Source organism: Lampetra fluviatilis, chromosome 10, assembly GCF_964198595.1.
Source record: "Lampetra fluviatilis chromosome 10, kcLamFluv1.1, whole genome shotgun sequence".
NCBI lineage: Eukaryota > Metazoa > Chordata > Hyperoartia > Petromyzontiformes > Petromyzontidae > Lampetra > Lampetra fluviatilis.
Window position 1 is genome coordinate 315,875 of NC_136284.1, and position 14,382 is coordinate 330,256.

The 14,382-nt window shown below is 45.6% G+C and overlaps 1 protein-coding gene across 3 annotated transcripts; it reads left to right on the forward strand.

Annotated features, from left to right (window-relative positions):
• Positions 1-1,507: 1,507 nt before the first annotated feature.
• NSUN6 (NOP2/Sun RNA methyltransferase 6) lies at positions 1,508-14,002 on the forward strand. 3 transcript variants are annotated; one of them, XM_078860063.1, is made up of 12 exons: positions 1,508-1,585; positions 2,239-2,340; positions 3,184-3,339; positions 4,464-4,549; positions 5,672-5,781; positions 7,470-7,626; positions 9,728-9,809; positions 10,296-10,415; positions 11,894-12,035; positions 12,580-12,728; positions 13,101-13,226; positions 13,381-14,002. In XM_078860063.1, exons 1-12 carry the CDS (start codon positions 1,565-1,567, stop codon positions 13,603-13,605), a joined length of 1,476 nt encoding a protein of 491 aa, XP_078716189.1. In that variant the 5' UTR covers positions 1,508-1,564; the 3' UTR covers positions 13,606-14,002. The 3 variants fall into 3 exon arrangements, with proteins under 3 accessions (XP_078716189.1, XP_078716191.1, XP_078716192.1); XM_078860065.1 differs by having other exon boundaries at positions 1,560-1,949; XM_078860066.1 differs by having other exon boundaries at positions 1,560-1,709.
• Positions 14,003-14,382: the final 380 nt, after the last annotated feature.

A 14,382-nucleotide genomic window follows, 5' to 3' on the forward strand; every position in this document is an offset into this window, starting at 1 on the left:
GTTGATGTTACAATAAAGGTGTTGCCTCTAAAGAACGTCTGCGACTCAGTTGGACTCACTACACATACGTACCTCTATCTGGTGCCGGCGAAGACATGGCGGAGAAGCCCCGGTTCCATCGAGAGAGACCAGGGAGAGAGCGTGGCCAGAGGCGGAGAGAGGTGACGCTCGGGAGGATGAGAGAGACGGGGGCGGAGCGATCGTGGTTGTCTGGGACAGGGAACTCACGGAGCGGGTTGGCTTGGGGGTTCGGGACGCGTTGGTCGTCGGGGAAGTTAAGGGATAGAGACCCATTGGGGTCTAGAATAACCCCCCAGTGTCGTTAACCTGTAGCCCTGTTTAGTTGTTAATAAATCATGGTGCCTCCAGACCTGAGTGTGTGTCTCGTGAATCATACACTACACAAGCATTTATGGGATTTTCTAAGGTGCAATAATTCCCAATGGCCAGCTTCACGTAACAGTTGGTTTGACAAGTGCAGTCGATGTGGTTGCAAATATCAACTATCGAACACATCATACCGTGGTACGAGAGCTGAGTATACTTGCCGATGACTGGTACCGGTGGTGTCAAGATCGGCCTTTATGGAGGAGGCTCGTGAAGGACGCTCCTGGGAAATTGGAGGCAATCGCCCTCAACAACAGTGGAGGGCAGAGGAGCGACACTCACAAGGGGCAGAGCACGGAACGGTGAAAACGCAAGGTGGCAACAGTGAGGTGCAGAGTTGGTGCATCTGTGAGTCATCTCAGCCCATAACACCTGAATCTGAACCATGACCTGCCAGCAGCAAGCCTTCCATACGTGATGTGACCTCAAAGTTCACCTAGCCAGGCACAAGCGCTCTGGTAACGTCACCGTCACTTAGCGACGAATTTCGACTGTTGGGCGTTTCCATCGGTGTGTCGCTATAACCTGCAGTTCAGGTGACAGTCTGGTGAGTTGTTTTAAAAGGTGGGTGGGGGCAGTGCCGGATTATCCGAGGAGCAAAAGTAGTATATGCCATGGGCCCCGCACTTTCAAGGGCCCTGCGCTAAATGTTTTCTAGCTATCAATTCTGGTTCAGTGATTCTGCACTTGCTCTTACTATAGTACTATACTGCCTTCAATTTTTATGAACGACTGGGTGTTTGAGGTTAGCGATTTGTCGTATTATCTGGCCTTATAGAAAATGAAAAAATACAATGACTTTACTATGCAAGTAAAAAATGTGTTTTCATATTTGTGTTTTTTTTTATTTACGGCTCTTTATAACATATGCTACAGGCCCCGCATTCGCTTAATCCGGCACTGGGTGGGGGTGGTTTGTGACCAGCAACGAGCAAAACTCAAGGGAACTGCGGCGACTCGAACTAAGCGATGGACTACATCGCGAACAACTGCATCATTCTACGCCCGCTGCATGGCGGACTGGGCATCGTTAGTCTCTTGTGAGCTGTTATCGCACGTGGCTCACAAACTCCAAACGTGGGCGCGCAAATTTTACGCGAACGACGTTGCCACCACGGGGGTCGCATCGATCCGATCCGCGTGGATCGCGATCGCGAATCGCGTGGCTCGGATCGTCATGGCCGGGATGTCTGTGAAGGTGTCGTTCGGTCTTGCTTCCCTACAGTCACAGAGATACAACAAAAACATCCCCGTGTTAAAAGGCTACACGGGGGCGTGGCCGCCTTTGTCTCCCCAGTGGCGATGTTTACACACCGCACCAGGTGCAGTACTCATTTGAGGCTGAGTCAAACTAGCGGAGGCCCAGGGCCGGTTCAAACAGTCGTCACCGATGTTGTTGGCCGCGAGCGGGAATTGAAACTCGGACCGCTACCCACAGTCACACGTCCCTCCAGTAACAACCAACTTCAGCCGTAGATTCCCGACAGCCCCACGGCGACAGTCATCCCCGGGCAGTGTCAGGGTCGTCGCTCAGCCCTCCCGCGTTGAACACCATCGTCCACGTGAGACTGTCCGCCGGCCTCCTGCCACTCGTCCCTCCACACGCGGCCACCCTCGCTGCGTTCTCCACACACAGCCACCACGCTGGCGGTCGTGTCTGTACGATGGCCCAATGGGTCCTCGTTGCACAAGATCCGCTCGTGTCCCAGGTCTCTCCGCGTTGCCGTGGAGCGCGAGGGACGCCCGCGGTTTCTTATTTGGCTGCGGGCCTGGCCCCGGCTGGGTACAAGAAGTCTGCCCCGTGTCCCACCAAAACGGTGTTGGTGTGCATCGTATGTGTGTGTGGTACAGGAGCTGCACACCTTGCCGACGATGGAGGACATCACGGACCTTCAGCAACACCTGCCCCGACATGTCGAGGATTACCTGCGTGCAGACTACCTGCACCCAGAGGTACCTTGCCTGGCTTAGGCAACTTATTGCGGGTGGCAGCAATTTATTTGTAGCGATATCTGATTGTTTAAAAAAAAAAAATCAACATTCCTATCACAGTAACCATCACAGATTTTAGACGAGGCCCAGACTCGCTGATAAATGTCCGGGTTAGGTCTGTGGGAAACCTGGAGAACAGAGTTCGCTCGTGTTTTGCCCACAAACTATCAGGGCGTGATTCGTCTAATTTCCGGTGCGGGGATATTTTTAGTTTTTACAAAGTTGCTGAGCAAAGGCACGAAACGTTAAGCTTCCAGCAACAAACTTCAGCGTTAAAGTTGTAAGAGTTAACATGTTTCTTGAACATGTATTAGAGACGATTGGAGGGAATTCGAAAGTGGATCAGTGCGAGGGAAGAAGCAGCAGCGAAGTGATGAGACGAAACCGTCTGAATGGGTTGCGTGAGTGATGGGATGAGTGAGTGTTGTAACCTGCAATATGGTAGTTGAACACTATGGATCGAATTAAGCAGTCTGGTAGACCGAGTTATCAACATGTGTGGAGCAATCAACGAGTGATGTTCACAGAAACAGTAGCCATGGTCGTAGCGATAGAAGAGTGACAAGGAGGTGACTGATCGCCGCCTGAGTGAGCGAGTGACTGGAGTTAATTCGTGTGCTGGATGAGACGTCACCCTGGTTGTGTTGACATTGAATTCTGTCAAGCGCCGTGAGGCACGGGGACTGGGTGCTCCACCCCAGAAATGCGAAGTGCTCCAACTTTGTCTGAACTGCGCTTGAGACTATCAGGCGTGGTGGTAGGGTTGTCTGTCCGGGTGAGGTCTCGAAGCTCGCCCCTTGACAGGCTGTGGAGGCGCTCGGCGCCGATGTTGCCGAGCGGCGTTTCCGCGCCGTGCTGAGGCGCCTGCAGCTGCCTCCGTCGTTCACGTGCGTGCGCTACAACTCGCTCCACGTGTCGCCGGCAGAGGCAGCCTCGCTCCTCGGCAGCCACATCCAGCAGGTGACTACGGCAACAAGTCTCCAGACTGCCGCAGAACAAGGGGCCACCGCATGTCAAAAACCGGTCTAGAGTTTGCTTGCGTTGAACCAATGCTGCCGAAAAATGTAGACTCCCAGAAGGCCGTATGGCTGATGGCATGTGTAAAGAATACTTACAATGTTTAATTGGGGGACAGATATGAGGCGTAACGTCTCCTTATTGATTGTATTATATATTATCCACAACAACCCTGATCATTATTTCGTGTTGTGTACGGTATTATATATAACAGAGAAGGTCCATGCCAATACACATCTGGCATTTCATCAGCTGTGGTTCAAGCAAGCCTGACTCTGCTGATGAGACACTGAATGTTGAAACCGGTCTAGAGTTTGCTAGTTTTTAATCATTGCCGCTGAAAAAATACACTCCCAGAAGGATGTGGGGCTGATGGGGTGTCTAGAAAATATTTATAATTGTTTTAATTGGAGAGACGTCTGGGGGGAGGGCTATTGTCCGCTTATTTATTATGTTTCTTAAATTCTCCACAATGACAATAATTATAATGTCATGTAGTATGGAGAGATACTTTCATATGCAAAATTAAGGGACTTGCATGCTAAATTGTACGTCATCAGTTATTTCTACCCACTGCTGGATAAACGCCCCCTAAGCTGCCATCACACAGGGCCCAAAGGCCCCAAAAGTATAGTGTTCAGCAATAAACAGCACCATTAAAATTGTAATAAACTTAACACATTTCTTCAATTGAGCAAGGTTATCATAGGAGCTTGGGAAAATACACCATGGGAGGGAATTCCAAAGTAGAGCGAGGGAAGAAGCAGCAAGGCACATACTGTGGCCTGCAGTGCGGTGGTTGAACACAGTGGATGAGATGTAACAGTGTGGTAGACTGAGTCCTGAACGTGGGAGGAGGCATGAATAATGAGTGGTGTTCACGGGAGCAAGAACCGTAAGTCGCAGAGATAAAAGAGTGGTAAGGAGGCGACCAACTGTTGCCGGGCGAGTGATGAGTAAATTAGGAAGTGCTGGAGCATCGGTCAATGTGAGAGTGTGGACCACATCCTTTTTACGTGTCTATATAATAATAAATATTTGTTTTCTGGGTTGTTTGTCTATTTAAGCATGGACAGGTATGTGGAGGTGAAATCCCAGTGCTGCATCATCCGCAAGTGCCAGACATTCTGCTTGTGCCTGTCTTAGAAACAAGGTGGGGTATTGTGAAACATTGCACTGCAGTCATTTTATAATTTAAATATAAACAATACATCTTGCATATTATGGTGCTTACTTAAGTGCGTCAGCAACTTAAAGTTCTTCCATCGCATCTGTCAAACATTCAAAGGGTACTCCCAGTGGCAGCTGTCCCTGTGTGGTACAGGTGACTCAGCACTGGCCTGCAAATGGTCATGAGTCTGCTCGTAGAAGGCGATGATGGCTGTGTGTAATCCCATGAAGTGATTTGTGGGCATTTTTTTTCATTTTGACAAATTATGACCGTTATCCTGGCATACACTGCTCTACATGTTTCAAATGGCTACACAGGATCTTTAATGCTCCCTGTTAAGCAGACGGTGCATATGGTATGGCCAATACACTTGCAGTATTAACCAGAGCGGCCTGCCACATTAAAACCGCATACCTCTACAACAAGCAGCGAACGCACTGCTGCTTGGCCATGTTGTCGCCCAACTTTTATATTTTGCTATTGTCTTTCACCTGTCTGTTCACATGCTTTGTACAAATCACTTCCTGCGACTTCTACTCTAATACCTATCTCTATCGTTACGGTGGGATCTATTTGTTTTTTCATAGCTGTTAACTCCCTTGATGTTTAGCTGCATTATGTCAGAATCAATCAGAATCATGGTGTGAAGGGCGATGGTTACTTGTCTCATACATTATTTTATCAATTATTACTATGATACAATGCACAAATTTTGCTGATGTTGTAACTCTTGTCACTTTGTATTGCCCACACACCATCTCTTTTCCCAAGCTCCTATACTAACGTTGCTCAATGTAAAACACGTGTAAACTCTGTATCTCGGACAGCTTTTATAGTGCTGCTTTTTTTGCTGGCCGCTGGACATTTTTGTACCTTATGGTCTGTGCTCAGAAACTGGATTCGCAAAACAAACACAAGCAAACATCGTACAGTCACTGTGGAAAGTGTACCATGACTTGTATTCACTAGGGTATATTTTTTAATGATGTTGCTGAGCACAGGTACAAAGGCCCAGAATGTCAAGCAACCAGGAACAAACAGCACCATAAAAGTTGTAATGAATAATACAGCAAGTCACTCATACTCTCATGTGTGGTTGTTTAGAGTGCAGCAAGAGCATGGACTGCCTCAGGTGGTGGTTGCGGTGGAGTGTGGGAACGCGGTGCTACGAGGGGCCCATGTCTATGTCCCTGGAATTTTGGCAGCTCCCAAAAGTACTGAATGATATGAATGATATCACATGTGTTTGTTTTATTATTATGAAACTATTACACATGGAAAACCCCTTAAGATGGAACATCTCGTTTACAAAGTTGTCCAGGCTCTCAGTCGACACACACAACACACGTAATGCTGCGTACACACACACATGCATATACACTAAACACGTATAAAACAAAGATCCCTCATATAGTCTTGAGGCAAGTGCTATTAGCACATTTGAAGGCTAACAGCACACAATGGGTGGCTGGCACCACAAACAGCCACTTGTCTTGCCCATGGTGATGTTTACACACCGCACCAAGTACCCATTTAAGGCTGAGTTGACCTAGGGAAGGCTCAGAAACAACAGTCGATCGGGCAGGTCGCATGTGGTTGGACCAAACCACATGCGACCTGCCGATCGAGTGTGAGTGTACCTCATGGTTGCACCTTTACATTTTATTTACCCATATCATATTTACCCTTAGGCCTGTGTCGCCGAGCAATTCGAACGCTCATATGATCCTTATGGCGGTACCCCGGGGTACCAAATAATACAAAATGGCCGAGGCAATTCAATATTTTATTTCTGGGACATTATTTTTTCCAGGGGTGTACTTAACTCCGCGACCGAGGTACCAATCAATCCGCAATCGGTGCTACTCCGCGATGTCGAAAACAGCGAAGACGATTGCGCTGAAACCCTGGACGCTCGCACGCACCATAGTGGTGCATCGTGTACAGCTCGTCGAGATGAGTCGATTGCCGCATCGCCGACCATCAACAGAGTAAAAATTACTGCATCACGGACATGATGCGATAACCGGGGTACTATGGAACCCCAGGGTACCGCCATATGGTTCATATGTGGGCCAGTCAGTGCACTGCATTAAAAAGTCCACACTGGAATCGATTTTACAGTTCCTAACTTTCAAAACCGGTAATCCATTGTGAAAACGGTTACTGGTTATCACTTGACAACCATAGTTTTATGTTAAATTTTGAGAAAAAAGTTTAAAGTAAATGGTTTGTTAAAATGTTTTGATCTGTGTACTATATCTTACTAGTGGTGTCTTACTGGTACAACACTTGGTCTTGTTTACAGTTTTAAGTAAATTTGGTAAAATGTTAAAATTACACCAGAATAGTTGCAATGGACACTGTAACCACCTAACAATTACAACAACAATTACCTATTTACCCTTGAGAGCCACACTTAATGTTGGCCAGTAACAATTACGTTTACATAATGCGTAGGTATTTGCAGCCTATGTTATGATTCTGAATTGATATTTGAGTTAGGCCACATACTGATCTGGCCAAATTTTTGTTTGGAAACTCCCCACCACCCGACACAGTAAAAAATGAATGCGCCATAATCATCTCAGCTCACCAGTCAGTTATAGAACAATTCTCACGAAGAAAATTAGCAAATTAGATTCGTTTTGCTTGAGACTGCATCTTGCATCATCAGGAAAACCCAGCAAGTCAGAAAAAATCGAGAAGTCATGCATTTTTTTATTTTATTAAACACTTGTAAACGTTTAAATTTAATTTGTTTGGCTATGTTGGGTGATGTAGGGTCTTTGGACACACATTTGGCCAGTCCTTTACGTGGTTTAACCCAAAAATAACATGTAGTCCCATTGAATTGTGCGCAGTCTCGTATGCATACGTTTGTCATTCCTGGCTGCTATAGCCATGCGAGCAGGTGACCGCGTCGCCGTGTTTGTTGACATCGGTGGACAGTGCCGACGTGGAACCGTGAAGCCGTTGTGCGGACCCGTGCTGTTCGTGGGGAATGGCGTAGCCCGGTTAAGCCGGGCTCAGATATTCCTCAAAGATGGAGTCACCAGGTAAGAGATGGTTGCTGAGTACGCGCCCCAAAATATCAAGCGACCAGCAACAAACGTCACGATTGCCATTGCCTGTAGATAAAGAGTTAACACGTGTTATGAGTTGAACAGCGTTATTATGAAGAAGAGACGATGGGAGGGAATTGTAAAGTGTAGCCGTGCGAGGGAAGAAGCAGGGAAGTGTTGTGACCTGTATTGCAGTTGTTGAACATAGTGGATGAGACGAGACAGTCTGGTAGTTGTGGCTGTGAAATTTACGGGAGAAGTCGGGTTCTTTGGGCTAACCACTGCCATGATAGTGCTGTTTGTTTCTGGCTATTGAGACATCGGTTTAAACCTATACTGGGAATTGCTTTGTACACCTCTAGTGTTGATTCTGTCTGCATCGTTCTTTTTAATGGATATCTCCAATCTATTTACACTATGAGATCTCTTTTACCAGTGGCAAAATATAATGGTAGGTTTTTACCCTTTTAACTGGTACAAAACTGACACCTTTATTCAAGGCATCATGTTTGCAATGACCACAACACAAGTAGTCAATAAAGCAAACAAAAAGAAGCAACTCTGATAAGGATAATAATATGCACTGTCCTTGAAGTTGATTGGCCCACACCCGAGACGGCTTTCTTTAGAGCCTAGTCCCCATTGGTGTAGGGCCAGATGACACCAGAAGGCGTACAACTCAAAAACAGTGCAATATCAGAGTATTGAGAGTTCGGGGTAAACATTTACACTATGAGATCTCTATTTTGCCACTGGTAAAAGAGATCTCATAGTGTAAATGTTTACCCCGAACTCTCAATACTCTGATATTGCACTGTTTTTGAGTTGTACGCCTTCTGGTGTCATCTGGCCCTACACCAATGGGGACTAGGCTCTAAAGAAAGCCGTCTCGGGTGTGGGCCAATCAACTTCAAGGACAGTGCATATTATTATCCTTATCAGAGTTGCTTCTTTTTGTTTGCTTTATTGACTACTTGTGTTGTGGTCATTGCAAACATGATGCCTTGAATAAAGGTGTCAGTTTTGTACCAGTTAAAAGGGTAAAAACCTACCATTATATTTTGCCACTGGTAAAAGAGATCTCATAGTGTAAATGTTTACCCCGAACTCTCAATACTCTGATATTGCACTGTTTTTGAGTTGTACGCCTTCTGGTGTCATCTGGCCCTACACCAATGGGGACTAGGCTCTAAAGAAAGCCGTCTCGGGTGTGGGCCAATCAACTTCAAGGACAGTGCATATTATTATCCTTATCAGAGTTGCTTCTTTTTGTTTGCTTTATTGACTACTTGTGTTGTGGTCATTGCAAACATGATGCCTTGAATAAAGGTGTCAGTTTTGTACCAGTTAAAAGGGTAAAAACCTACCATTATATTTTGCCACTGGTAAAAGAGATCTCATAGTGTAAATGTTTACCCCGAACTCTCAATACTCTGATATTGCACTGTTTTTGAGTTGTACGCCTTCTGGTGTCATCTGGCCCTACACCAATGGGGACTAGGCTCTAAAGAAAGCTGTCTCGGGTGTGGGCCAATCAACTTCAAGGACAGTGCATATTATTAACCTTATCAGAGTTGCTTCTTTTTGTTTGCTTTATTGACTACTTGTGTTGTGGTCATTGCAAACATGATGCCTTGAATAAAGGTGTCAGTTTTGTACCAGTTAAAAGGGTAAAAACCTACCATTATCTCCAATCTAGTTGGTGCAACTTGATGTTATTAATAAGTCATTCATTTTGGCCAGACCAGCTCTCCCTGTGCACCACCGGTCTGTAAGTAGGCATTAGTCTACCTGTAGGGGGCCATGATTGTTGTGTAATTTCAATTGAGTAATTTGTGAATAATTAATTAAATTTGGCAAATTTCAACCATGGCGCCGGCACACAATGGCCTACTTGTGACGTCACAGGATTTTTAATGTCCACTGTTAAGCAGTCAGCACGTGGTATTTGTGGTTAGTACACACCGCTGTGTTAACTAGGGCTGCCTTCCACACTCAAATCGTGGACCTCTCTGCATCAAGCTTGGAACGCGCTACCGCTGGGCCATGTCACCACCCCATGGATGCAGCAATGAGTGTGAATCTGTGTGTGCAGTGGGATCGGGGTGAGCATGACGGAACCGCTGTACTTTAGCCCATCCTTCGAAAACCTCCCACCCAGCATCTTCTTCCCACAGGTAAATATGTTCACACACACACATACACTCGTTACTTCATGAGGGTATTGCCATTCTGTGGAATAGTATTAGAATCGTTTAAATCATTATTTTTTTACTTTTCTGGTAACCGCAAATATGTCTAGTAACAACCATAATATAAAAATGTTTACTTAAAACTTTCGTGACTGCAGGAATTCATATTATTGGTTCTTTTTAAATAATAAATACAAAAAACCCACAATAAAAATAAAATAAAATGAAAATAATAAAAGTAAAAAACCCACGACGTTTCGATCACAACACAAGCGGTCTTCAGGCAAATGTACCACGCGGCCCGTTTATACGGCCGTGTTTGCCAATTGGTACAGTGATTACTATAATGACACTGGAATCAATTGCCGGTTTCCTGACTCGCGGAGCTGGTAATTCGATTATGAAATGTTGACCGGTTTAGTTAACAATCCTACTGATCGGTATGTGCTGTGAATGTTTTCCCTCTGCTAGAATCTGCCGTGCGTGCTGGCTGGTCACGTGTTGGACGTTCGCCCTGGGCTCAGGGTTCTAGACATGTGTGCCGCGCCAGGAGGGAAAACCACGCATATCGCCACACTCATGGGAGACACGGTAATGTCTTGTCTCCTATTTATTATGGGGATCATTATTATCCTTTTCATTTGGTTCCTCCCTCACTGAGCTTGTGTTTCTATCCCTATACACTTGATAGAATTCAACATAAAGCAGTCACAGGCTGGTTGATAATCCAGCACTCCCTGATTCATTCAAGTTGCTCGCCCACTGGTGACCAATTGCCACCTTATCGCTCATCTATTGCTTCTACCATGGTTACCATTCCTGGGAAGTTCATGAATTCTTTCACTCATCTTGATTAGGTCAACCAGCCTGACTTTTGTCTCATCCACTACTATATTCTTGGTTCGTTCGGTAAAGTCACGTAGAAGGGAAACAATAAAATAATAAAAATATTATTATTGTTTCCCTTCTACGTGACTTTACCGAAAGAACCAAGAATATGAATCCCTGCAGTCACGAAAGCTTTAAATCAAAATTCATCCACTATTGAACCACCACCACACTGCAGGGCACAACACTTCTCTTTGTGATTCTTCCCTCACACAGCTCAGCTTTGGAGTTCTCTTTACATCAATTACATTTATATCGCGCCTTTCATCGAGGATCTTAAAGCACTATACAACTTCTTTTGCACCGTACGTAGCCAACTGTGCTTATCGGAGGTACGGGAGTTGAATAATATAATTGGAAGTGTATAAATAAATAATGTTCTTTGGTTTTTTTGGTAAAGTCACGTAGAAAGAAAAATAAATTAAATGGCATATGACGTTTCGATTGCAACACAAGCAATCATCATCAGGTTCGAATGAATGAGAGAACAAACCTAGTAAACTTAGAAATATAATGCAATACAACACAGAGAGTTGGCTAATATAACAGTCAACACCCTACCTGGTTGATTACGTTCTTCCAAAGATTGCTAAATTTGAGAGAGAGACAACACACAGACACGGAGACACATAGACAGACACATAAGCAGAGAGAGATAACACAGAGACACACAGAGAGAGACACACACATAGGCACACAGAGAAACAACGCCTCTGTGTCGAGGCCTTAAATAGAGAGAGAGGGTGGCAGAGAGAGAGGGGAGGGGGTGGAGAAATTAGCATGTCAATGAGAGATTTGGAGCTTTCGTGACTGCAGGAAATACTAGAGCGACAACACGAGGACACAGAGAGAGAGAGAAAACACACTTAATCAAACAAACTTAGTCAAATTTGGAAATGTAATGCAATGCAACACAGAGAGTCGGTCAACACACAATTAACGCATAGCCTGTTGATTACGTTCTTCCAAAGATTGCTAAATTAGAAGTTAAGTGTGAAATTTGAGAGAGAGACAAGACACGGGAGACACAAAGACAGACACACAATAATGTTGTTTGTTGCTGGCCACTTGGCATTTTGGGCCTTTGCTCCACAACTGTGTAAGTGACTCACTATGCCGCACAAGGAACAAGGAAGGGAAATTATAATGTAAACGTGTGTGTGTGTGCGTGTGTAACACAGGGAGAGATAATTGCATTGGACAAGACAGCTGCCAAAGTACAGAAAATTCAGAACAATGCATCGCGGCTGAATCTTAAATCTATCCAGACATTTTGTTGTGATAGCACACAGGCCATCGCCTCTGGACCACACACCTGCAAAGGTACACAGCTTGGCAAAACGTGCAAATGAACTGTCATCTGACTGACATCTTACCATGATAAATCCACCAGCACCTCATGGTCTTGTCATGCAACAATCCTTCCAAGCACCTGCACGTGAACCGAGCCCAATGCTCTAGCTCCTCAGCGGATATCCATTCGGATGCGTTCCATTCCTTGGCTGCCAATCCGTTATTATTATTATTGACCACCGTCCCTTCCGACAACGTGTCCTGCCCTGTGGGCTTCTAAGTTGCCGTCTGGTTTGCTATGCAAGTATAGCAAGTGGATAATTTCCATCCGTACGGGGATTTTCACCGCCCATTGCATGCATGGGTTTTCTCCGGTTGTTCCTGCTTCCTCCCACTTGTATAAAACACAGAGCTTGGGCAATTGCCGACGCCGGTCCTGGTAACCTTCCTCTCATCTGGTTTCCCACACTTCTGTGCGAAATCTGCACGTTACAAATCCTGCAGCAGCATTTTGAGATGCGATTTGCATGAGTGACGCTACATAAAAACATAATTTGCTTGCTGTGGTGGGTAGGTCACCCACCGTTCCCCGAGGAGTATTTCGACAGGGTGCTGCTAGATGCTCCATGCAGTGCGCTGGGGAAGCGGCCCTGCCTAGGCATCTCTGCCTCCCTGCGTCAGCTGCAGTCGTATGCTCCCCTCCAGCGCAAACTCCTGGCCGCGGTAATTGTTGCAGCTGCTCGAGATGTGCAAACCACCCATGTTGAGAACTCGGTCTTCGAGACTGAATGTTTCGTCTCATCCACACTCTGTTCAGCTACCACACTACACATCAACACGCCCATTCAATTAATCACTCACCAATTCACTCACCCACTAAATTACGACACTGCAGGTCATGACACTACGCACTGGTCCTCTTCAGAATTTCCTCCTATTGTCTATTTTCCCAAAAAACCCGTTAACCTTTATTTATTACATTTTGATAATACTGTTTGTTGTTGACCGTTTCACATTTTGGCCCATTCTGTGCAGAGAAATTGTATTTTTAAAAATGTCAGCACATTGTCGACTGTTATTGCGTCGGTCTCTCAGGCAGTGGCGTTACTGCGGCCAGGAGGGGTCCTTCTCTACACCACATGCTCCGTGGCGTCTGCTGAAAATGAACGTCAGGTTGCCTGGGCATTGAGGACCTTTCCTCAGCTGCACCTCGTCGCTCAGGTAGTTTGCATGGAATCCTTTGTCTTCTTCTGACATACAGCTGGATTCTGCGTGAACAGCTAAACTTGGATGTCAAGGGGCTGAGAAGTGTACGATGGCCATATTGAAGTGTATAGGAGTCTTCTGAGCTCTGTTTACATTTGGTTCCTTCCAGGAGCCTCACCTGGGTGGTCAGGGTCTGCCAGGAGCTGGTCTGGACCCTCAGCATCTGCGCCTGCTGCAACGTTTTGACCCTGGCAGTGAAATGGAGGATGGAGTCTGTGGGGTCTCAACCACTCTCCGGGCCCCCCCTAATCTTGACCGTGCCATCACCGACACAATTGGCTTCTTCATGGCAAAGTTTACCAAACTGCCTGTTTCCCCACAGTCGTTAATATAATTTAGGAGGCTTTTTTAGTCTTCTTCCCTGACATTCACAAACATATGTAACTGTTATTTTGCCAAACGCAGGATACTGACTGACCCGGTAAATCAGCAGTATATAGCGGGTGGCTCGCAATCAGAACGTTGCGAATTCAATTCCTGGTTGGGGGTTTATTCAGCCCATCATCCAACTGAGGTCGGTAAAATGGTTACCACTTTTTAGGAAAGTCAACAGTGGCAATCCTATTGATAGACTCACCCTTGCTTTAGGAATGTGTAATTTCCACCACTGGCTCAGGGCTGTAAACAAGAGATGAGCACTGTCGCTTTGAATGAAAAATCACTTTGACTTTTTAACTTGCAGAAACACTGGTCTGTACATTTTTTTTTCAATAAAGAACATTTAAATACAATGCCATAATAAGCGGTGTGAGATTAATACTGAACATGTTTATTTTCATACGTACACTTGCAACCTGCAGATTCTATGGACCTGACTGTCCGTCCCATTGGACATGATGTCCTGCCAGCCAGCCAGTCAGCAAAACTTTTTTCTCATGTTTCATGAGCAGGACGCCCATGAAATAGAGCCTGGCAGCTCATTGGGCTCTTTCTGCTGACATGACTCAAACGTATCTCTATCTAAACAGGTTGGTGTTGGTCCACCACTTTCATTATGCATTTCCCTACAAACACTGATCTTGGAAGTTGGGACATGTTATACCCACATCACACAAAAGGGAGTATGATCCATGTAGGACCAGCAGTTGTAGCACAAGTCTGTCCCTCCACA

Bases quoted from the DNA above. Each gene is read 5' to 3' on its own strand.
- NSUN6 (XM_078860063.1), top strand. From the start codon at position 1,565: ATGGCCGGGATGTCTGTGAAG. The intron at 1,586-2,238 runs GTGTCGTTCGGT...TGTGTGGTACAG, and splicing joins TGGCCGGGATGTCTGTGAAG to GAGCTGCACACCTTGCCGAC. The intron at 9,810-10,295 runs GTAAATATGTTC...TCCCTCTGCTAG, and splicing joins CCAGCATCTTCTTCCCACAG to AATCTGCCGTGCGTGCTGGC.